Here is a 25,197-nt window from a genome sequence, read left to right as displayed (position 1 = left end):
AAGGAGACCGAGGGAACCGATTGTTGATATGCCACCACGAGTAACTGATTACATTAGTCACACCACATCATCTTCGTTGCAGCTCTTGATGCAGGATTATACAACAAAATACTCATCACAGTGAGTAACAACATTGAAGCATTGTTCCAGCTCTGTAATACCATGTCATAGTCGGACATATCATCACGGGCCATGACGGAATGGTGCACACTTTTTATAACTATTAAAATGAAAGGGCCATGTGCGGTAAAGACCTCATCGAGTCCAAAACACCATTTGCATTTTTGCATCATGCTACAAAGCCAGGATGTGGGAGATGATGTCAGCATCTGAGGCATGTTTATCTAGTCGGTTGTTTGATCCCATCATCTCAATGCCAGTGCTGGGAGCTTGGTTTCTCATCTTATAGTGGGCACACCACTGCACGGTCATTCAAGTTGAAATTGGATTCAAAATCAAGTTCAAATTGCCGTTTCGGAGCCACATTGTGCTGCTGAAATCAGGAGCATAGTCCCCCCCAAGAGAAAGTTGGCAGTCCTGTCCCGTTTGCATTTGTTGTCTCATCATGAAACTATCGTCTATTTGTCCTCACAACAGGCCATGCAAGAGCTTTATGTTCAAGACGCGAGTAATGATTGTGGATTTTCACAATGGTTGCTAAGGACCTTAATCAACATTAATGTCGACGGACAATACGATAATGGCGTCCAAATGGAGGACTGGATCATATCATCGATTGAATAAACGAATTCCACGATGTTTGTAGTGAAACAAATGGACGTCCCGTTCCAAAATATCATCATTTATCAAGTCCCAAACTTGTCGGAAAGCAAAAAGGCCGTGACACACGCGATGCCGCCGTGATTTACAAATTAATTAATCTTCTTGCTGTGACATATGAACTGTCGAAGCAAGTTTGAAACAAGCAACAAATTAAAGGATTTCGGGATCAAGGCACCAAAAACAGCCGGATATTTATAGCCAATTGTAAAATGAAATTATGTCTAATAATCCAGTATGTAGACCATGCAATAAATATTATAACGATAACACAGTAAAGCCTTCATGGCACTGAATGATGTGCCAATATTGTGTGCAGCCCTTTCTGATATCTTGCATAAACCCTGTTTTTACTGAAATGCCAACTATTGTTATAAACAGCATGAACAACGATTGTTAGTGCTATCTTTCCTGTTACAAGTGTTCATGTAATCTTTTCAGGGATCTCCGGGAGGAGCATATACAGATATCACAGGTGTAGGTGAAGCAGCCGAGGAGACGGACATCGGTGTACTATTACATTAATTACAAGTACGTTCGAAGGAGACATCAGCATCAGATAAATCAACACAGTACATGGATTTTCGACGTGGGATTCCGGTATCGTGTGCCATGTGCCGAGATGAAAATTCCAAACTGGCGAAACAAATTGCATCAATATATAATGAAAGCTGTATTACAAGGTCACTCATTGGTTTATGCGTATTATGTGACCACCTGTATCAAGTTGACAAAACCACCAAACACATGACCAGTACGTGGATAAATAGACGAGCAATAATATACTGTACGTCTGCGATGGAGCGGCGATCCGTCAGGACTAGCTTTGAAACGTTTCGCCTCTCGATGTGACCGCCCAGAAGCTCTCTGAATAGTGGGGGCCTCCATTACTATTATTATTATTATTATTATTATTATCATTATTATGACCTCCGCCACCGAAGGTGGACAGAGGTTATGTTTTCACCCCTGTTTGTTTCTTTGCAAAAAAGTTTTTTGCATAGTATGTTGATTTGTTCCGTTTGTTTGTTTGTCTGTCTGCTCGCCTACAGCCCAAACCGCTCAGCCGATCGTTCTGGAACTTTCGCAGATTGGAGGAACTGTTCCTGTGACAGTCAAATGACAAAGTTTAGTGAGGTCCACATCTGCCAAAAGATCAACACAGGCCACATTTCTAAAATTGACAATTTTCGCCCGAATGACTTGAAATTTGAAAAGGATTTTCGTATCAGCTCACTGAATTCAACCACCAATTATATTTTGAGGTAAAAAGGTCAACATAGGCCTAATTTCTAAAATTTAGAGAGAGGGCAAAAAAACTATATACTGTACATATCACGATAACTCAAAAAGTTGTGGACGAGTTATGGCAAAACACGGTGGATGGGTTGGTGAGGTGACAAGAACAAGCAAATTCGATTTTGGTTCATATCCAGCCCATCAGTGGGATACAAAACGTGAACTGTCTGGCCTGGCGGAGGTATGCGCTCTTCTGAGTGCCATTCTACTTTGTTGTGTTTTGTCAAGTGTCGCTCTATGAGTGATTTTTCATTTATGTGTTTGTCTGTTTCTCTGCCTGTGAGCAGGATATCTCAAAATGTATATGGTCAGATTCGGATGAAACTTGGTGGACAGGTTTGGTGTTTGACAAGGATGAATTGGTTAGATTTTGGTGAAGATCCAAATCTGATATTTCAATATGTAGTGGATGGGTTATGGCAAGACAGGTTGTTGTGGCACAAGTTTCATTCAGTGATAAAGTTTATCAGGTATTTTAAGTTTTCCAATTTACCCAACAGTTTGATGTGATTTTTATTTACTTATTTTTAGTCTGAAACTCGTAAGATTGGATATTTCACTTATCACTCTGTAGCTCTGATACCCTGCAAGGTGATTTGTCTGCAGCCATGACAAGCTCAGATAATACTTCCCCTCACAAATTTCACCACAACGTCCTTTTTGGAGTGACACAAATGAGAGATAGAAGTCACTGCTATAAGTGACATTGTTGTAATACTCGCAGTACGAAGAATGTTGGAGCAATGTCGACCATAGACTCAACAGAAATCGTAATTGAACCCAGAACCTACACTTCCCCAGTTGGATGTCCACAAGTCGTCCTTGCTCATGAGAAGAATATTATATTTATTTTTATATTAAAATTTCATGTCATGTGGAGTTATGGCAAATCCATAAAGATAGAGTTGATGTGCAAGGGAACACAGCCAGATGAGTTGCAGCAAAGCCGTCACCTTACTCTCACTGCAGCTGCCATGAAATTCCACTGCTGGATTTATTTTTATTTTTACTTTTGATTCCATCCCTTAAGTGATAAAAAGGTGTCCATGGTGATTTAGATTTCCAAGTTTAATAAACACACTTGCAAGTGTGAACGTGGTACCACTCTGCCACCCTCCACCCCCTCTTTGCATGGAAGAGTAACATGACAGAGTGGCAGGTCAGCAGAATAACAGATTAACAAAGGGGAAAAGGTGGACAAAAAGTGCACAGATGGATGCACAGAGTACTTGGTGCATGAGGCAAAGTTCACAAAACTTGTGCTCCATGTATCGATTACAAATACCCTTTTGTCTGAAGTCATTTGTACACAAGCCTGAAGGCTGTGTAGTGTTCCTGGAAGCATCTCATCTCAATCTTCATTCGTAATTCACAGTCGGTAACCATATACATGGGCGGAGTGTGGGAAATGCTCTAAAATGCCCCTTCCGGGCACAATGCCAGAGCAGGACAATCACCATCTGAACAAGCCTTTACACAGCCCTGAACAGAGGAGCCACGAACTTAAACAATGAAGACAAAATGACAGTGGGGTTGTAGATTCGGGGAATCATTTAGCTGATGATTATGGCTTTCTGGAGTGCTGAGCATAAACAGATGGAGTGCCGAGCATAAACAGAGGCCACCAGTGAGATGGAGGATCGGGATATTAAGAAGCGAAGCAAGCTTTTCAAATCTCTGACCAAACACCGGCAAAGGTAGCTCTTCCAAACCAGAGCTATTCTTTGGTCATTGCCTGCACAGTAATGGCCCTTCCCACAATGCTCTTGGGTTGATTTCTGTAAAATGCTAGAATGCAGGCCACATGAAGACCTGGAAAATGCTACTGCTCAGCAAAAGGCTCGTGCCACCGTGCAGTGGAACTTCATGATGCAGACTTATTCGGAGCATATGGTCGATGACAGATTGGACCCCAGAGCACAACAAGCGGATCTCATCCCAGCAGGCCTGCACAGATTGCACAAAAAGCTTACTGCCTATTTCCGCAGGCAAATCGCACAGCGAGGGCACTCTGCCACTGACGAGCGTTCACAGCCACTGAGCGAGGATTCGCCATTCAGTGTAATGCTTTATAGAGTCAAACACACCAGGTACCTGGCTCGCAGACGAGCTGCCATAGCCATTTCATTGTTAGGACGAAACATGAAAATTGGATTTGGACACTTTTCAATGTAACTCTCAATTCCAAAAAGAAATGCTCATTTGTCAGACTAGGTGTGCACAAAGTGTTATCGTAAAAGAATAGCAGCACAAAACATCGAGTTAAGAAAATGAAGAAGCGTTTGCTGTCACTATGAAGGAAATGCAAAACTTTTGGACATATCTAAATTTTAGCTCACCTGGAACATAGTTCCGGAGAGCTTATAGGATGGAACGTCGTCCGTCAGTCCGCTAGTCCATCCGTAAACACTTGCAACTTCTTCTCCAAAACTTCTGACGGGATTGTGACCAAACTTGGCTAAAGTGATATTTGGTATGTTGTAACTGAAGTTTGTTCACAGCATTTAAAAAAAAATCTGGGTCTAAGGGCATCTACCAGGAGTCAAAGTGGGTCCAGGTGTGACCCCACAAAATAGGTATTTGCTTTCTTCTCCGAAACTACACACAATTTCGATGAAACTTGACAACAACCTTCATCACCCGTGATGTACCAAAGTTTGTTCACAACATAAATGAATTAAAAATATAAGTATTTCAAGCCCATAACATTGCTTCATTGATACATTTTGCTGATTCCGTCCAACACTGACTTGCTTGCTCTTCAGTATCATTATTCCACCAGGTGAGTGCCCAAGGGTATTGCCCGTATTTTGTTTATTATTTTTCAACAAGAAAGAAAAACAAGAAATTATGGAGGGAAAATTTGATTTAAAGTAAAGTGTTTTTTTTCCAAAAAAACAGTTCCTCAACAGAGAAGGGAGAACAAGGGACAGTAGTGGGTGTGTGCAGGGGATGGGTCAGGAATGTGGTGTGAATGGGTGGAGAGTGCGGGTGGATGGGTGGAGAGTGTGGGGTGGATGGGTGGAGAGTGTGGGGTGGATGGGTGGAGAGTGTGGGGTGGATGGGTGGAGAGTGTGGGGGTGGATGGGTGGAGAGTGTGGGGGTGGATGGGTGGAGAGTGTGGGGGTGGATGGGTGGAGAGTGTGGGGGTGGGTGGGTGGAGAGCGTGGGGTGGATGGGTGGAGAGCGTGGGGTGGATGGGTGTAGAGCGTGGGGTGGATGGGTGTAGAGCGTGGGGTGGATGGGTGTAGAGCGTGGGGTGGATGGGTGTAGAGCGTGGGGTGGATGGGTGTAGAGCGTGGGGTGGATGCGTGGAGAGCGTGGGGTGGATGCGTGGAGAGCGTGGGTGGATGGGTGGAGAGCGTGGGTGGATGGGTGGAGAGCGTGGGTGGATGGGTGGAGAGCGTGGGTGGATGGGTGGAGAGCGTGGGTGGTTGGGTGGAGAGCGTGGGTGGATGGGTGGAGAGCGTGGGTGGATGGGTGGAGAGCGTGGGTGGATTGGTGGAGAGCGTGGGTGGATGGGTGGACAGCGTGCGTGGATGCGTGCAGAGCGTGGGTGGATGGGTGGAGAGCGTGGGGGGATGGGTGGAGAGCGTGGGCGGATGGGTGGAGAGCGTGGGCGGATGGGTGGAGCGCGTGGGTGGATGCGTGCACAGCGTGGGTGGATGGGTGGGGGGCGTGGGTGGAGGGGGGGAGAGCGGGGGTGGAGGGGGGGAGAGCGTGGGGGGATGGGTGGAGCGCGTGGGGGGATGGGTGGAGCGCGTGGGGGGATGGGTGGAGCGCGTGGGGGGATGGGTGGAGCGCGTGGGGGGATGGGTGGAGCGCGTGGGGGATGGGTGGAGCGCGTGGGGGGATGGGTGGAGCGCGTGGGTGGATGGGTGGAGCGCGTGGGTGGATGGGTGGAGCGCGTGGGTGGATGGGTGGAGCGCGTGGGTGGATGGGTGGAGCGCGTGGGTGGATGGGTGGAGCGCGTGGGTGGATGGGTGGAGCGCGTGGGTGGATGGGTGGAGCGCGTGGGTGGATGGGTGGAGAGCGTGCGTGGATGGTTGGAGAGCGTGCGTGGATGGGTGGAGAGCGTGCGTGGATGGGTGGAGAGCGTGCGTGGATGGGTGGAGAGCGTGGGTGGATGGGGGGAGAGCGTGGGTGGATGGGTGGAGAGCGTGGGTGGATGGGTGGAGCGCGTGGGTGGATGGGTGGAGAGCGTGGGTGGATGGGTGGAGAGCGTGCGTGGATGGTTGGAGAGCGTGCGTGGATGGGTGGAGAGCGTGCGTGGATGGGTGGAGAGCGTGCGTGGATGGGTGGAGAGCGTGGGTGGATGGGTGGAGAGCGTGGGTGGATGGGTGGAGAGCGTGGGTGGATGGGTGGAGAGCGTGGGTGGATGGGTGGAGAGCGTGGGTGGATGGGTGGAGAGCGTGGGTGGATGGGTGGAGAGCGTGGGTGGATGGGTGGAGAGCGTGGGTGGATGGGTGGAGAGCGTGGGTGGATGGGTGGAGAGCGTGGGTGGGTGGGGGGAGAGCGGGGGGGGGTGGGCGGGGAGCGGGGGTGGATGGGGGGAGGGCGTGGGTGGATGGGTGGAGAGCGTGGGTGGATGGGTGGAGAGCGTGGGTGGATGGGTGGAGAGCGTGGGTGGATGGGTGGAGAGCGTGGGTGGATGGGTGGAGATCGTGGGTGGGTGGGTGGAGAGCGTGGGTGGATGGGTGGAGTGCGTGGGTGGATGGGTGGAGAGCGTGGGTGGATGGGTGGAGAGCGTGGGTGGATGGGTGGAGAGCGTGGGTGGATGGGTGGAGAGCATGGGTGGAGAGCGTGGGTGGATGGGTGGAGAGCATAGGTGGATGGGTGGAGAGCGTGGGTGGATGGGTGGAGAGTGTGGGTGGATGGGTGGAGAGCGTAGGTGGATGGGTGGGGAGTGTTCACTTTCATCTCACCCCACCCCTCCCATCCCCCAACCCCCAATAATAATTTTATCCAAAGTTAAAGACAGGATTATATACTCAAGATGTCTGAAACTGTTTAAGGCATTGGAATACAAGACCATGTCAAGGTGAGTGTTAGTTTGTAGACAGTGCGAACGATCGTTTTCTTTTTTTTTATCAATTTAAGGTCAACAGATGCATGCTAACCACCATGAGAGCAAAGTAAAGCTGACGTTTTAAACATTAGCCCCCTAAAGGGGCTGTCACACCTTGACAATTTAGCCAGTGTTTGCTGACGTATGAAAAATTTGTCTAAAACGCTGGCACACGTCGAATAAGTTATGGGTAAGTTTTGTATACGTTAAGAGTACACCGAAGCACGCTGAAGCACGCGAGCATACGTCGTTGTACGCCGAGCTCGTCGATAAATTTTAACATGCTCAAAATTTTTCGAAGTATGCCAGCGTATGACTCGCACGTTCCGCATACGCTGGCCATAAGTTGTAGGCACGTTACGCGATCGTGACACACGTTACTTGTAAGTTACTCATAAGTCGAAACACGTCGAGGTAATGTTTAGCATTATACCCGAAACTTATTTCTAACCTATGAGTAACGTGCTTTGAACCTATGAGTAACGTATCTTATTTTTTGTTTGTTTGTTTTTTCTTCGGTATGACAGTGATGTTGACACTTCGATTTCTAGTGCGGTTATGATTTAAATCGTTGAGCAGCAGCCTATTAATTATATTATATTATAACCGCACTAGTAATTGAAGTGTCAACATCACCGTCATGCTGAAGAAGAAAAAATAACAAAAAAAACAAAACATGGAGTCTGGAACACTGACGGGTTCCTCCTGTGAAGCCCATTTTTATATACCAATTCCCCTAAACGCTGCCAATACGCCATTATACGGTAGCTGTAAGTAAGAAACATGTTCAGTAAGTTCTGTGGTCGTTCGGAAGACGTCAAATACGTCTACATACGTCAATATGCGTTGGAGATACGTTACTCATAGGTCAGAAATAAGTTTTGGGTACGCTAAACATTACCTCGACGCGTTTCGAATTACGAGTAACTTACAAGTAACGTGTGTCGACATGTGTCAATGATCGCATAACGTGCCTACAACTTATGGCCAGCGTATGCGGAACGTGTGAGTCATACATTGGCATACGTCGAAAAATTTTGAGCATGCTTAAAATTTGTCGACGAGCTCGGCATACTACGACGTATGCCAGCATGCTTCAGCGTGCTCTTAACATATACAAAACTTACCCATAACGTATTCGACGTGTGCCAGCGTTTTAGACAAATTTTCATACATCGGCATACACTGGCTAAAACGTCAAGGTGTGACAGGCCATGACGGTGATGTTGACACTTCGATTTCTAGTGCGGTTATGATTTGAATCGTCGAGCGGCAGCCTATTAATAGGCTACGCCACATGATCATCGGCGATAAGCTGCCGCGCGATATGCATACGTTAGACTGTCGTAGGGCATACGTTGTGAACGCCGACAACACGCTAAGCATTCATTGGTATAAGTTATCTATAAGTTATCGAAACGTTCTGTGTACGTTACTAATACGTTATGCATACGTCCAACTCGTTATGAATATGCCAAAAACTTTTTAAAAACATCAATAGTTCAGCGTACGCCAGCGTTTTACATACATTTTGATACGTTGCCATACGCTGGCTAAAACGTCAAGGTGTGACAGCCCCTTTAGTCAGGGCAAGCAAGAGCTTACTCTTGGTAGAATTGCTATCCATGTCTTGAAATGGTGATGTGTGGAGAAGACTGTTGAATTCTCATCAGATATGCTGAGAAGTAAACTGGGATCTCCAAAATGTTGTGCGAAAAATGGGTGAAAAGTTCAGGTTCCTAGTTCAAATCCCCTTCAACGAATCAATAAACATCAGTATCGGCCAAAAAACGTTTTTGTTAAAACTGCTATTATACCCTTACAAAAAAAAACCACGAAAGGTATTACTCTTCACTCACCTTGAACCTTCACCTTGAAAGATTACTTTAGTGCTCTTCACTCAATTTGGCCTCTGGATGTGAAACAGCCTTGGTTACTTCTCAGAAGCTCAATGGCAAGGATTGTAATTTACTCAGATGAACACCAGGTCCAAGTGAAATGTTATTCTCATAAATATGGAAAACGTTTTCATTGGCAATGATTGGTCTATAAGACCACGAACGCGAGTGATCCGAATAATGTACTCCAGATCTTTATTGGAAAAGCATCTACAGTAGCCTTGTCCATTTTCATCATTTACAAACTTCTTTGGAATGTCCATCGAGTTTGATGGAATCTGGTAATACCTTCCGCACGTATGACACTGTGCGTTCGTTGAGGCGCCACTTTTGTCCTCGTTGACCTCAAATAATTTTTCACCCTCTGCAGTGCAGATGCAGAACGTTCACCGATGGCATTTCCGATAAGTACAAACAACAGGAATTTCAGAATTACGACTACGTAACTTCCACAATGATATTTTTCTGTGCAACTGATATTTTCCTCACAAACAGAAGCACATCTATCTTAGAGAGCCTCTCATTCCATTTTATTCACTTGGATTTGGACAGATTGCGATCGATCAATCGAAGTCCCCTTTGTGTGTGCGCTTCCTCAGATGGTTCAGGTGTTTCGGGATACTCTGGGGTCCCCAGGCCAATTATGTATTGCGCAGGTGTTCTCCCCCTTTGTTGTAAGTTTCGATCATAAAAGCAGAGCATCCCCCTCTCTCAATACATACATGGACGTCCAAGACCATTGCCAAACAGTCAGATTGCATTCTATTTCCAGCATATTCAAGATGCCAATGATGGTCTCCTGGCATTCAGTAGCTGACATGAAGGTGTGTCTCAGGGCAGGTTTTTAGAATGAAATTAGCAACTCTCCTTCCAAAGTAAAAGGTGAATGTCTCAGTTTTAAACCTTCATGTTAACGTCGTGCTCGAACTTCATATATATGTAAATGACACTTTTCAACGAACAGGACACAAAACACATGGGAGTATCTGGTGCTCGCTCATGTTTACGTTTGCCAAAGATGGTGTTTTGCTTTACGGGGGAGACTTTATTAATTTTGTAATTTCTTGAACGTTGTTGAAAAAATAAATGCCCGAGTTATTTGACTTCACAAGTTGCCTCACTAACTACGAACATGTCTAACCACCAACACCAACATGCATCAACATGTCTTTAAGGGCTTATCGAAGCAAATGAGTAGAGACCACTGTGCTTTTAGATCCACACATGATGGGAGCACCATCATAAGATATGCCCATGGCAACACTGAGAAAGATAAAAATGAACCATCGTACCACTGATCACAGCAAATAGAACGCTAATTTAAATACTCTTCGTCTCGTAGAGACCAATGAAGGATTCTTTAGCTTTCAGTGCATGTTTATCCATTGGATGCACTTGCGTGCGGCCCTCCGGGTGAGAGTACTTCTCTCAGCTCACCTTTGGTGGTCAATGTGCCGCAGCACATTAATGGAAATGAACTTTTTGTCATTCTTGAAAGAAACATCATTGATCACAACATATCATACTCCGTATCTTAAGATAAAGCAAGATGATTTGTAAAACTGGCTTCCAACAAAGGTGGTGCTATCATCGCGATACTGACACCTTCAATCGAACGTCAAGCATGGACAGCCAGATCGTGAAGGACTTGGGCAAACAAAAACTTACTACGGCTGACCCCAACAGAAGTGAGGTGGGTAATATTTCTATGATGTCATAATGGCGAAACTATAAATGCCTAATCCGCGAATGTTGCAGGTGGAAACCCTCACGTAATTTACTTCTCCTTTAAACTCAATCTCTCTATATTTTCATTCCAAACAGCATCATTCCAATCACAAACTAATACGATACTATTAATATACCAAAATATAATGTTACAAACACTCCGGAGGTAAAATACAATGCAAGCCCCAAAACAAAGAGAGTAGTTTGGAGACAGACAGACGGACATCAATCCTGCTTTATAATACATCCTAGTGGGGGCACCCGTGTGAAACCCACGGGCAGACATGTGACATTTGGACCAACCCTCTTCATATCTGATGCTTCACTCACAAAAGGGGAAGGGGAGGGGGATTTTGGCAGATGGGATGTCCAGTTTAACAGCACACACATTGATGGGGGAGGAGAGGGGGCCGGGGGGATGAAGAGGGCAGGGGGAGGAGAGGAGGGAGGAAGGAGGGGGAGGAGGAGAGGAGGGGGTGAGAGGTGGGGGAGCAGGAGGGGAAGTAGCAGGCGAGGGGTGGGGGAGGCAGAAGTGGAGGAGAGGGGAGAAGGGCAGGGAGAGGGAAGGGGAGGAGGGAGGTAGGCGGGTGGGTGAGGGGTGGGACAGGCAGGGTGTGGAGTAACTTACTTCTACCTTGACTTGAGAGGGGGGAGAACCTGCCTTGATTGACTTACATTGAATACACTTCACAAATTAAAAATTCCTTAAAACCAAATTTTATTTATCAATAATTGGATTCCATCATTTGTCCACATTTTCATTTTATTATGTACAAAGTTTTTCAAAGTAGTGTTTCATTACATAGTTGGAAAAGAGTTATCACTCACCTCAAATAAACTCTATATACCCTGGGAACATGAAAAAGTATAATTAAACTACAGTTCGAACCTTACCTTCAGTTTTCCCCTCACAGAGAACCCTACCCTCACTCTTCTCTTCCCCTCCCACCCCTCCCTCTCTTTTCTCACTCCTCCCCCTACCCTCTCTCTTCTACTTCCCCTCCCTCCTCTCCCTCAACTCCCCTCCCTCTCACTACTCCCCATATCCTCACTCCAATTCCATTCCTTCCTCTCATTACTTCCCCTCCCTCCTCTCACCTCTCACTATTCCCCCTACCCTCAATCTTGTACTTCCCCTCCCTCCTCTCCTCCCTCGTCCTCCACACATCGCATTCGACAAGATACATTCAAAACGGTGTATATATATATATATATATATATATATATATATATATATATATATATATATATATATATATATATATATATATATATATATATATATATATATATATATATATATATTACATACACACACTGTATATACAAGCTGGTAGGCAACATGGGTGGTCGGGACATAATTGCATACTAGTCATACAGTTTTTAACGGATCGGGCTAAAAATTGAAAAAGAGTTTGATTATAGTGCGCATAAAAGCCTGGAAGCGCATTTTTAATTTTCGAAAAAGGAAATTTTTTATGATTTTTCAAACATTTCAAAGTCCCGTTGCTAGGCAACGGTGGTGTCCATAGCAACGGTGCTCAAAAGCATAGAACGAGATCCTGGTATGAACCTACCTGTCAAGTTTCATCAAAATCGTTTGACTCCTCTGGCCTCCAGAGTTGTACATTACATACAAACAAACAAACAAACAAAAATGACGGTAAATAGACACCCGATTTTTGAAGGACTACCATTTGAAAAATAAAACCAAAATCAAAAATCGGCTCAAGTAAAAATTTCTAAATATCTCGAAGTGTTTAATTCCGAAGTCTCGTTTCTCCACATTCAAAACTGTAGGACAAGTATTGAAAATACCGTACGCGGTTTTTCGGCCGCTGCATAGCAAAGAAACTCAAACATGCACACTCCCAGCCCATATGGCACCTGTTCGCCAAGTTTCATCGAAATCGGTTTGCTGGTTTGTGCTGTGGAGCCTTGCGTTGCGCGCGCGCGCGCACACGCACACGCACACACGCACACACACACACACACACACACACACACACACACACACACACACACACACACACACACACACACACACACACACACACACACGCACACGCACACACGCACACAAAACCAGACAATAAGGGTACTCTAGCAACCACCCAATATACAATATATATATATATATATATATATATATATATATATACATACATATTTTTTGTACATAGCCATGAATAAGCATCTGCACCATCGTACATAATTATGGTGAGTTGCTGTTCAGAAGAGAATGCAGTAGAGAAAGAATGTCTATTCTGTGATACGAGCTTTTTTGCATTCTTCAATTTTTCGAGCAATCTTCCAATTACGACAAAACAGTTGGAATTCTCTGTCATTTGTTTTGGCTACTTACAAATAATGGCGAACCCTTGCACAGGTAGCAAGGAACATGACCTGTCCATTAATGGCAATGTGGCCAGGGGAATCATTAAAAAAAAACAAAAAAGATGAGAATGTCATTCTTTGACATCGTGACATCGACCGATATGCATCCACCCACATTATTACATCAGTATACATACTTTTACCAAGTTTGATTTAAATCCCTTCAGCTGTTCTCAAGTAACACATTTTACCCAACATGACCTCTGCAACTGCTTCTTGCTGCATCCATACACATATCTTCACATCATTATCCATACTTGTTTCAAGTTTGGTAAGAATCCAATCACTGGTTCCGAAGTTAGCGCAATAACAATTTTTACCTAACATGACCTCTGACCTTTTGACTCCAAAATCTAATCGCTTCATATTTGCATTATTATACATACTTGTACCAAGTTTGAATTAGATCCATTCAGCTATTCTTAAGTTATCGCAGGAATGAAAACCTATCTTGGATTGACGGACGCATGAATAGACAGATGGACAGATGGACGGACAGACGGCTGGACACACCGACGGCCGGACAGACAACCCAAAAACATAATGCCTCCAGCGACTTCAACAACAGAGGCATAAAACACAGTAGGCTTGAAAAGCTTGATCCTGCCATCCAAATTTATGTCGACCAAATTCTTCAGTCAGTTGATGAAGGTCAGCAGATGGAAAAATTGTTCATAATAGCAGCACATACCTGGCTCCAAATTCAAAATCCAGAGGAATTGCTTAAAGCATGCACTTTCCATCTTCGGAAACAAATCCACAACAATAGCTGTGTACCTTTACCTCTTCGTGTGTCAAACTGTATTCTGCTATTGTGCGTGTATTCTCTCCAACTGCTTAAAAATGAACACAGAGTTGCAATGTTGCACATGGTGGACAAACAAGGTTGTGATGCACTTGAAACTCGTCGTAAATGCCCACTAATTATAGATTCTCGCACAGCGTCTGACCTGACCTTACACCAAGTTACATGTGGGTGGTGATTTGTTGAAAGACGACTTTCAGTGTCATCAAACTGACTCACATGAGGGAATATACTACATGCATGTACATACATTTACTGTGCAGGCACACAATAGCAATGGCTATTTGGCCAAAATCCAAAAGGGAAAATAGAACAAAGATGGATGAAATAGCATGAGTGCAGTTTTAAAGAATTATTTTTTGGGTTCTGAGCTGAGTACTTCAATAATATATATTTTGCATTGTTGGAAGTTTAACTCCCCAAATGTGTGAGATGTTCAGCTGTGCCAAAAAGACAGAAATAACAGCAACACTTGTCAATAAATGAAAAGATGGTGTTTGCATATCCCCATCATTACTTTTGTTTTCAAAAGAGGTATTAAACTTCATTCCGCATTAGGGGAAAGTTTCTTTCCACGAACAGCTCGGTTTCGCATCCATATCACATTATGCAAGCTCCACCCCAAATCCCAATCATATTATGCAAATTCCATCCCCAAATACACATCACATAATGCAAACTCCACCCCCAAATCCCAATCACATTATGCAAATTACATTCCCAAATACATATCACATGATGCAAACGCCACCCCCAAATCCCAATCACATTATGCAAATTCCACATCACATGATGCAAACTCCACCTCCAAATCCATGTAACACTACACAAACTCCACCTCCAAATCAATATTACACAACACAAACTCCACCTCCAAATCCATATAACACTACACAAACTCCTCCCCCAAATCCATAAAACACGACACAAACTCCACCTCCAAATCCATATAACACTACACAAACTCCACCTCCAAATCAATATTACACTAAACAAACTCCACCTCCAAATCCATATAACACTACACAAACTCCACCCACAAATCCATACAACACTACACAAACTCCACCCACAAATCCATACAACACTACACAAACTCCACCCCCAAATCAATATCACACTACACAAACTCCACCTCCAAATCCATATAACACTACACAAACTCCTCCCCCAAATCCATATAACACTACACAAACTCCACCCCCAAATCCATACAACACTACACAAACTCCACCCCCAAATCCATACAACACTACACAAACTCCACCTCCAAATCCATACAACACTACACAAACTCCACCTCCAAATCCATACAACACTACACAAACTCCACCTCCAAATACATATCATACTACACAAACTCCACCTCCAAATACATATTACACTACACAAACTCCACCTCCAAATCCATATAACATTACACAAACTCCACCTCCAAATCCATATAACATTACACAAACTCCACCTCCAAATCCATATAACATTACACAAACTCCACCCCCAAATCCATAAAACACGACACAAACTCCACCTCCAAATCAATATTACACTACACAAACTCCACCTCCAAATCCATATAACACTACACAAACTCCTGCCCCAAATCCATATAACACCACACAAACTCCAACCCCAAATCCATACAACACTACACAAACTCCACCCCAAATCCATACAACACTACACAAACTCCACCTTCAAATCCATATAACACTACACAAACTCCACCTCCAAATCCATATAACACTACACAAACTCCACCTCCAAATCCATATAACACGACACAAACTCCACCTCCAAATACATATTACACTACACAAACTCCACCTCCAAATCCATATAACATTACACAAACTCCACCTCCAAATCCATATAACATTACACAAACTCCACCTCCAAATCCATATAACATTACACAAACTCCACCCCCAAATACATATTACACGACAAACTCCACTCCAAATACATATTTACACTACACAAACTCCACCCCCAAATACATGTTACACTATGCAAACTCCACCCCCAAACCCATATTTACACTACACAAACTCCACCCCCAAATCCATATTTGCACTACACAAACTCCACCCCCAAAAACATATTTATACGACACAAACTCCACCCCCAAATACATACTTACACGACACAAACTCCACCCCCAAATACATACTTACACGACACAAACTCCACCCCTAATACATATTTACTCTACACAAAACCACCCCCAAATCCATATTAATAGTAAACAAACCACCCCCAAATACATGTTACATTATGCAAACTCCACCCCGAAATCCATATTTACACTACACAAACTTCACCCCCAAATCCATATCACATGATGCAAACTCAACGCCCAAATCCATATGACACTTTGCAAACTCCACCCTCAAATCCATGTTAAACTTTGGAAACACCACCCCCAAATCCATGTTCAAATTTGCAAACTCCACCCCCAAATCCATATTTACACTTTGCAAACTCCACTCCCAAATCCATATTTACACTTTGCAAACTCCACCCCCAAATCCATATCTCATGATGCAAACTCAACTCCCAAATCCATATTTACACTTTGCAAACTCCACTCCCAAATCCATATTTACACTTTGCAAACTCCACCCCCAAATCCATATTTACACTTTGCAAACTCCACCCCCAAATACATATTAATAGTAAACAAACCACCCCCAAATACATGTTACATTATGCAAACTCCACCCCGAAATCCATATTTACACTTTGCAAACTCCACCCCCAAATCCATATTTACACTTTGCAAACTCCACCCCCAAATCCATATTAATAGTAAACAAACCACCCCCAAATACATGTTACATTATGCAAACTCCACCCGAAATCCATATTTACACTACACAAACTTCACCCCAAATCCATATCACATGATGCAAACTCAACGCCCAAATCCATATGACACTTTGCAAACTCCACCCTCAAATCCATGTTAAACTTTGGAAACACCACCCCCAAATCCATGTTCAAATTTGCAAACTCCACCCCCAAATCCATATTTACACTTTGCAAACTCCACCCCCAAATCCATATTTACACTTTGCAAACTCGACCCTCAAATCCATATCTCATGATGCAAACTCAACTCCCAAATCCATATTTACACTTTGCAAACTCCACTCCCAAATCCATATTTACACTTTGCAAACTCCACCCCCAAATCCATATTTACACTTTGCAAACTCCACCCCCAAATCCATATTTACACTTTGCAAACGCCACCCCCAAATCCATATCACATGATGCAAACTCAACGCCCAAATCCATATGACACTTTGCAAACTCCACCCTCAAATCCATGTTAAACTTTGGAAACACCACCCCCAAATCCATGTTCAAATTTGCAAAGTCCACCCCCAAATCCATATTTACACTTTGCAAACTCCACCCCCAAATCCATATTTACACTTTGCAAACGCCACCCCCAAATCCATATCACATGATGCAAACTCAACTCCCAAATCCATGTTAAACTTTGAAAACACCACCCCCAAATCCATATTAAATGATGCAAACTCCACCCCAAATTCATATGATATTATGCAAACTGCACCCCAAATTCCATACCACAAACAGCAAACTCCACCCCCCCCCCCAAGTCCATATCACATGATGCAAACATCATCCCCAAATCCATATTATATTATGCAAACTCCACTTCCAAATCCATATCACATGATGCAAACTCCACCCAGAAATCCAAATTACATGATGCAAACTAAACCCTGAAATCCAAAATACATTATGCAAACTCCATCCCCGAATCAATATCATATGATGCAAGCTCCACACCCAAATCCATATCACATTCCACAAGCTCCACCCCCAAATCCACAGAACATTGCACAAACTCCACCACCAAATCGCCATCGCATTGCACAAACTCCATACCCAAATCCACATCACATTGCACAAACTCCACCCCCAAATCAATATCATATGACGCAAGCTCCACACCCAAATCCATATCACATTCCACAAGCTCCACTCCCAAATCCATATCACATTCCACAAGCTCCACCCCCAAATCCACAGAACATTGCACAAACTCCCCCACCAAATCTACATCACATTGCACAAACTCCACCTCCAAATCTACATCACATTGCACAAACTCCACCTCCAAATCTACATCACATTGCACAAACTCCACCTCCAAATCTACATCACATTGCACAAACTCCACCTCCAAATCCATATACATTATGGAAACTTCACCCCCAAATCCATATACATGATGCAAACTCCACCCCCAAAATCCATATCAGTTATCACATTATGCAAACTCCACCCTCCAATATACATCGCATTGCACAAACTCCACATCCGAATCCATCTCACATGATGCAAACTCCACCCCCAAATCCATATCACAGGATGCAAACTTCACCCTCAAAAATACATATTACAGGATGCAAGCTCCACCCCCAAATCCAAATTGCATAACACAAACTCCACCCCAAATCCATATCATATGTTGCAAACTCCACCCCAAATCCACATCACATTGGACAAACTCCACTCCAAAATCCATATCACATTGCACAAACTCCACCCCAAATCCACATCACATTGCACAAACTCCACTCCAAAATCCATATCACATTCCACAAGCTCCACCCCCAAATCCACATGACATTGCACAAACTCTACTTCCAAATCCATATCACATTCCACAAACTCCACCCCCAAATCAACATAACATTGCACAAACTCCACCTCCAAATCCATATCACATTATGCAAACTCCACCCCCAAATCCATATACATTATGCAAACTCCACCCCCAAATCCATATCACCGGATGCAAACTTCACCCTCAAATCCAAATTGCATAACACAAACTCCACCCGAAATCCATATCATATGTTGCAAACTTCACCCAAAATCCACATTAGATTGGACAAACTCCACTCCCAAATCCATGTCCCATTATGCAAACTTCAACCCCAAACTAGTTCACATTTCACAAACTCAACCCCAAATGAGTTTAAATGACATAATCTTCATCCCAAACTAGTTTACATTGCACAAACTCCACACCAAATGAGTTCACGTTGTACAAACTTTGCCCAAAACTGTTTCACATTACACAAAGTCCACCCCAAACAAATTCACATCACACAAAGTCCACCCCAAACTGTTTCACATTACACAAACTCCACCCCAAACTGTTTCACATGACACAAACTCCACCCCAAACTGTTTCACATTACACAAACTCCACCCCAAACTGTTTCACATTACACAAACTCCACCCCAAATTGTTTCACATTACACGAACTCCACCCCAAATTGTTTCACATTACACAAACTCCACCCCAAATGAATTCACATTATACAAACTCCACCACAAACTGTTTCACATTACACAAACTCCACTTCAATCTATATGCCTGGTGTTGGCTTAATGGTTCGGGTGGTGGGTTTGCGATCGTAGGGTCCTGAGTTCAAATCCCGCTTGTCTGTTGAATTAACAGCAGGTGTGGTTGACTCAGCCTGTCATCCTTCCGAGGTTTGCAAAATGAGTACCACCTTTCTTGGATGTTTGAGCCATTTGATAATCCTGCATCAGAGTGGTGACCGCCGAGGATCGTACCCAATAGCCCAGGAGACTGCTTTGGCAGCACCAACAAACACTCTGTGCAGAGTATGGCCCAATGGATGGATGGAATTCTCCTGCCTGTTGGTCAAAAAGTCTCTCGCACCTCTTTGTTACATCATTGATTGAAAAGGCCCGTCACTCCTCTTTCAAAACCAACTCAAGTGTGGGAATAATGTTTGAATGCGCCCTCGCAGCTCACGGGTTACAAGACTAATCTGGAGAACAGACGGTTGACGTTCATTCAAGACTACTAGCAAGATGGTGTCACAAATTTAAACCGAGTACGGTATTTTCATAAAATGTAGCAAAAGAAGGTTACATCGACGACTTCAAATTTAAACTGTAAACTGCTGCCATGACTTAACGTTGCATTTCATGAATCTCATCCATGAGCTAATCAGATAATAATAAGTAGCATGATTATTCAATTGCAATGTTAATGGAATCAAAAGTTGTGCTGGAAATGAATTAATAACCTTACCCTGACCCTGACCCTCACTAAATAGTGTGCTTAATACTTTAGCGTCTTTGGAACTCCAACTGTTTATTTAAAATAAAATAAAAATGTCGTTGGCCTATTGTGCGAAGTAATCACTTTTTTTTTGACGAGACCACAAAGACCACAAAGGCAAGGCCGTTTGCCAAACCAGCTCCAAAACCATATCAAGCGAACCAGCCTGTGCTGCTCTGACTGAATAGGTTACTATAACCTGGCAAAGCATTTAGTGAAGACATTCATGGTATTATATAATGGGGATGTGGGGGAGGGGGGGGTTTAAGGTTCCTATGATGGTGTTAAGGGACTGACTATGTGGGGTGGGGTAAATAAATAAATAAATAAATAAATATTAACCGATACAGCAGGCAAAGTAGTCAGCATATACAGGAACGAGCAGACTCGAATGCAAAACACTTGGAGGACCTTTTGTGAAACCGGTGGAGACCAACGTCAGAGATAACCCCAATACCGATAGGCTGATAAATGTAAAATGGTTGCTGGAAAGAGGTAAACAAGGAGAGAGGAGGAATGCAGGCGTCAAGGGATGACGAGTGACAGCAAGTTGAAGGGAAATTTCTGAGCTCAACCAGCAGCGTGCTGATCCTGAAGGACAAGGAAAGCTGGACAGATCAAGATGAACCTCGTCACCTTTACAAATAAAAAGCGTGCGCAGAGGGTGTTAAGATCCTACATTGGCATCCTCTCAAGTTTGAATCACTACCAGCTCAAGGTCAAGGTAGACTCTGAATGGTATTACGGTTTGGTCGACTGCGGATCACCACCGGATCACATCGAAGGAAGCACGCGTGGACAGTGTACCATAATTGAATTTGGATAAGGGGCCATCTATTAGCTGTTCATGCAAATATGGCTGAACTGACCTCCTCGGCCCTCACTGTACCGCTTCGCTTCATCAGAATTTTTAACTCCACAAAAGTTGAAAATGTTCAGATTTGCCAGAAACTCGAAAACAACAGCAAGTGTTGCCATTTCAGCGGATCACCACGATGATTACTTTGGTGTTCATACGGAACCGTACTTTTTTATGCACACTGAGTGTTTCTTTTCCAAATTTTGATCATGCCAACCACATCCGCTATCGTTTTTACATAAAGCAAACCCAAACCCAAGTGGGTTCACCTGAAGCAAACTCCACCCCAAATACCCCATACATGTGCCAACCCAGTCTCTCCCCTTCCTAAACTCCTTCAAAACTTCTTTCCCTTCTCTCAATACTCCCTTCACACTCTCCAATCCTTTTCCCCTAAATATCCTTTTCTCCATCTATCTCAACACTTTCCCGCTTGTCCCCCTCCCACCCCCCCCCCCCCCCACCCACACACACACACACACACACACACACACACACACATATACACACTGCATTTCCTTGTTCTTATTTTATTTCTATGTTGGCCGAAAGCTCAAAGTGCAGCTTGTGAACATATCACACACTGATCAAATAAATTAAGAGATGTCAGTACTTCAACATGAATTACAAGGACCTCAGTATCGACAAATTGACACAGTCTACGGGATGTGAATGTCATTGTTTCTGAGAATTATGAGCCATCGGTTCAGATGACAACACAAGACAGACCAGCTTCCTGCTCATACACCAACAGATGATTGTGAGAAGCCAATACATTGCTGTGTCCATCCTTGTACCATCTAATTTTGGTACAAACCCTACGAATAATGCTCGTTTCTCCATTCTTTTTCTCAATTCTATACCCTAAACCCTCCCACGTCGTGCCGTGCCTACAGAATAAACAGATGGCCCCAAGTAAAGAACTTCAATTCGGGATTAGATGGAGGAAAGCCATGCCGGGAATGCTAAAGGAAGTGGTGCTGCCCTGGATCTGATGTCCATACCAACAAAAGCTTGAACTCTTGACATGAGCTTGAAACTTTACAGGAGACCACCATAACAAAGGTATCATCAAAAATCACATTCTTAACTGGAACGGCACTCGGTAGAGTGCATACCCCTGCCGGGATGAATGGTTTACGTTTTGTATCCCACTGGTAGGCTGGATCTGGATCTGGATCTTCACCAAAATCGAGTCAATTCTTCCTTGTCACAGACACGCACACAACCTGTCCACAAAGTTTCATTTTAATTCGTCCATAACTCTTTGAGATATCCTGCTCACTGACAAACACAGACAGACAGACAGACAGACAGACAGACAGGGGTGCAAACATTACCTCCATCCACCTTAGGTGGTAGAGGTAATGAGGAGACCTTGTCACATCAATGTTACACAGAGTGAGGCTCGGAACACACACTTGCTTCGAGAAGTCCGACATATTGAAATGCATCGGTGTCGTCGTGATTGGTTCAACGTTGATTTATTTACACACATGTCAGCACGTGGAGCAGCAGTCGGTGAATGTATTAGTGTTGTTAAAGTAAAGACATTCCATTTCGATTTGGCCGGCCTTAACACATCAATTTATTTGTCCACACACCGAGCCTGGTATATAGGTCGAAGTCGACACTTGATGAATCTAATGGGGGGTTGGGGGGGGGGGAAGTGGGTGCTCAAAATATTTTTTTCTGTGTGTTTCTCAGGTTTTACATTAGCTCTGAGTGTATATAACTGAAGGTACAGTGTGTCAGAAGAAAATTTTTTTTTTATCCGATAACGAGTGAAACAATCATGGATGAAAAAGAAAATCATAATCACAAGGAGCGATTGCTTCCGGTTGTTTGACCTTCCACCCTTGGAGACAGAACTGTGTAATTAAACAGCAAATACCAGCTCAATGCACTTTCCTGATTGGTTTGTGGATGCCACCATCTTCCTCGACTTTATTAACGGCCCCAATTATTCCCACCCTCTTGTGGGGTAGGCTAGGGAAGGCATCTTTTCGAGTCTTTTTCGAACTGGATGGCCAGGCCTGACGTTCGACTGAAGGCGACAGGGACATGCAACTTGTGCAGGGTGTCGGCGATAACTCGCATGCTCCTCGCTTATTACACCATGGCATGTTTAACGTCTACCGACCAGTGGTGGGAGAAGTGTCCTTCCAATGGACGGGACACACACTGATGTAAAGCCCTGCATGTGAAACGTCTGGGTGACAGTTTATAGTTCGGTCGAGATTCAAACTCAGGCTAGGCAGATCAAAAGTGAGTGCCCGTAAATCGAAGCTGTATCTTGCAAGCTGATAAAATTAATGGAACTATAAAATATCTGAAACCCCTCGGCAAATATCAAGTGTGAACGAATGAATCGAGGTGACGAAACGTGTAATCGTACGGGAGACACCGGGACGTGAGAAACGTCAAACAGCTGATCGTGAACCAGAGGTGGTTTGCTCTTCCAATACTCTGGGGCTGGCGGGATGGCCTCGACTCTGGGGCTGGCGGGATGGCCTCGACTCTGGGGCTGGCCTCGACTCTCTGACTGACGGGATGGCTCAGACTCTAAGCTGAGGGATTCTAGGCCCGAGATGCATGCACACTCATCTCTGATCAGCTGTCTCTCCTAGGTTTGAATCTCAACCCAGCTATAAAATGCCATCCTGGTGTTTCACAGGCAGGGAGATTCATCAATGCATGTGCCATCCATCGGATGGACGTTAAACTGGCATCCCATCTGTTGGCATCAGTTGGTGGACGTTAAATATCGCACAATGTCCTTTGTGGGGAGTAGGCGAGCTAGCGCCGGTACCATTAACAAATTACAAATTCCTCTCCTGATTTCCTGAATCTGAGTAGCGACCCATCCAGAATTGTAACCCTTGCAAAGAAACTGCTCTGGAAGAACCGACGCTCTGTTTAAAGCATGAACACTCAGATTGGCAGATGAGGATAATTATCAGATCTTGGAATTCTCAGCTTAAAGCTGCATACGTTTCAGATTAAAGGTATCGAGGTCAGAATGGTATTTCCAATGGGATTGTGGATTTAATAGAATCAAACTTGATAGTCCAATGGTTTGAGTGTCTGCTCTGAGTGAGTTTAGGTCAGTGGTTTGAAGCGAGTCATACCAAATACTTTAAAAATAGTACGTGCTCCTTCCTCGCTTGCTTGGTGCTCATCATTTATAAAGGATAGAGCATGGACAAACAACCATATGATGGCAACCACAGTGCAGGATTTCTGCATTGAAGGTTAACTATTAATTATTATGATTATTTTTCAATCTGATGCTCTGATTATTTTGAACCAAAGATGAACAGAACTGATATGAAGTCACATATTTAAACATTATCATTCACTACTTTGGGGCAAAATACAATCCACCAAATTTAAAGAGTACCAAATGCAAACTTCATGTTTGTCTTCATTTCAAAAAAAGCACAAAAACAAATTTCCAGATTTTTCAGCCATTTGAGTCTTCATCAGGGTTTTTTTTTCATGCAAGCAAGGCTGAACTTCTTATAACCCCTTTACTGTTAAACTTCAGGTTCAGACCCGGCTGAAAGTCTTCCTTCATCAACGTCACACCACCTGTGGAAACTATCTGCCATTGGCGTAACGTGTTGTTGCACTTGGTTCATGCGTGTATCACTTTTTATAAAACCACATACATCTCTCACAATTTGCAACATTACATGCGTTTTGGGAATGAATGGCAGATGAAAACTGGCAAGAGGTTAAAAAAAATATTTTTTTTCTGGGCGATACACTTGGAGTTGGCGCACGTGAGTTGTTTCTGATCAAAAGACGTGGTTTGACAGAACAGTCGGGGAACTTACTGCTGGCAAAGCTTGATGAGGTCCTGGTCAGTAGTTCCTGGTGGGAGGCCGCGGATGTACAGGTTTGTTTTGCTCAGTTGCTCGGCTGCCCAGGTACTGCCGCTTCCTCCACCGCTGTTGCTGCCGCTGGCAGAACTCGGAGTGCTCGGGCTGGCTGGTGCCAAGGGGTGACTGCCAGCCGTGTACGGCTGTGTTTTTAGGACAGACAAGGGGTGGAAGGTAAGAGGGAAGAGGAGATGATCATGAACAGGAAACAAGCAGGAAAAGTTCTTTCATTGCATTGTCTTGACTAGTATGTTCATTATATTGTTATGATACCATTACAAATGCAAATGCCTGTGACGATCTCCAGTGAGGGTCATTTTCACT

General features: G+C 44.0%; 1 protein-coding gene across 5 annotated transcripts in view; it reads right to left on the bottom strand.

The window, feature by feature from the left end:
* LOC147027969 (RNA-binding motif, single-stranded-interacting protein 3-like) overlaps positions 1–25,197 on the bottom strand; it is an 870,038-nt gene that overhangs the window by 195,392 nt on the left and 649,449 nt on the right. For all 5 annotated transcript variants that reach the window (XM_085877867.1, XM_085877866.1, XM_085877868.1 and 2 more), the window contains one exon: positions 24,829–25,016. In XM_085877867.1, the coding sequence (XP_085733993.1) occupies positions 24,829–25,016 (188 nt within the window). The remainder of the gene's footprint in view (positions 1–24,828; positions 25,017–25,197) is intronic.

This window comes from Eptatretus burgeri, chromosome 4 (assembly GCF_056783735.1).
Source record: "Eptatretus burgeri isolate ZD-2024b chromosome 4, Ebu_testis_v1, whole genome shotgun sequence".
Taxonomy (NCBI): Eukaryota; Metazoa; Chordata; class Myxini; order Myxiniformes; family Myxinidae; genus Eptatretus; species Eptatretus burgeri.
This window is presented reverse-complemented; position numbering and strand designations above follow the sequence as displayed.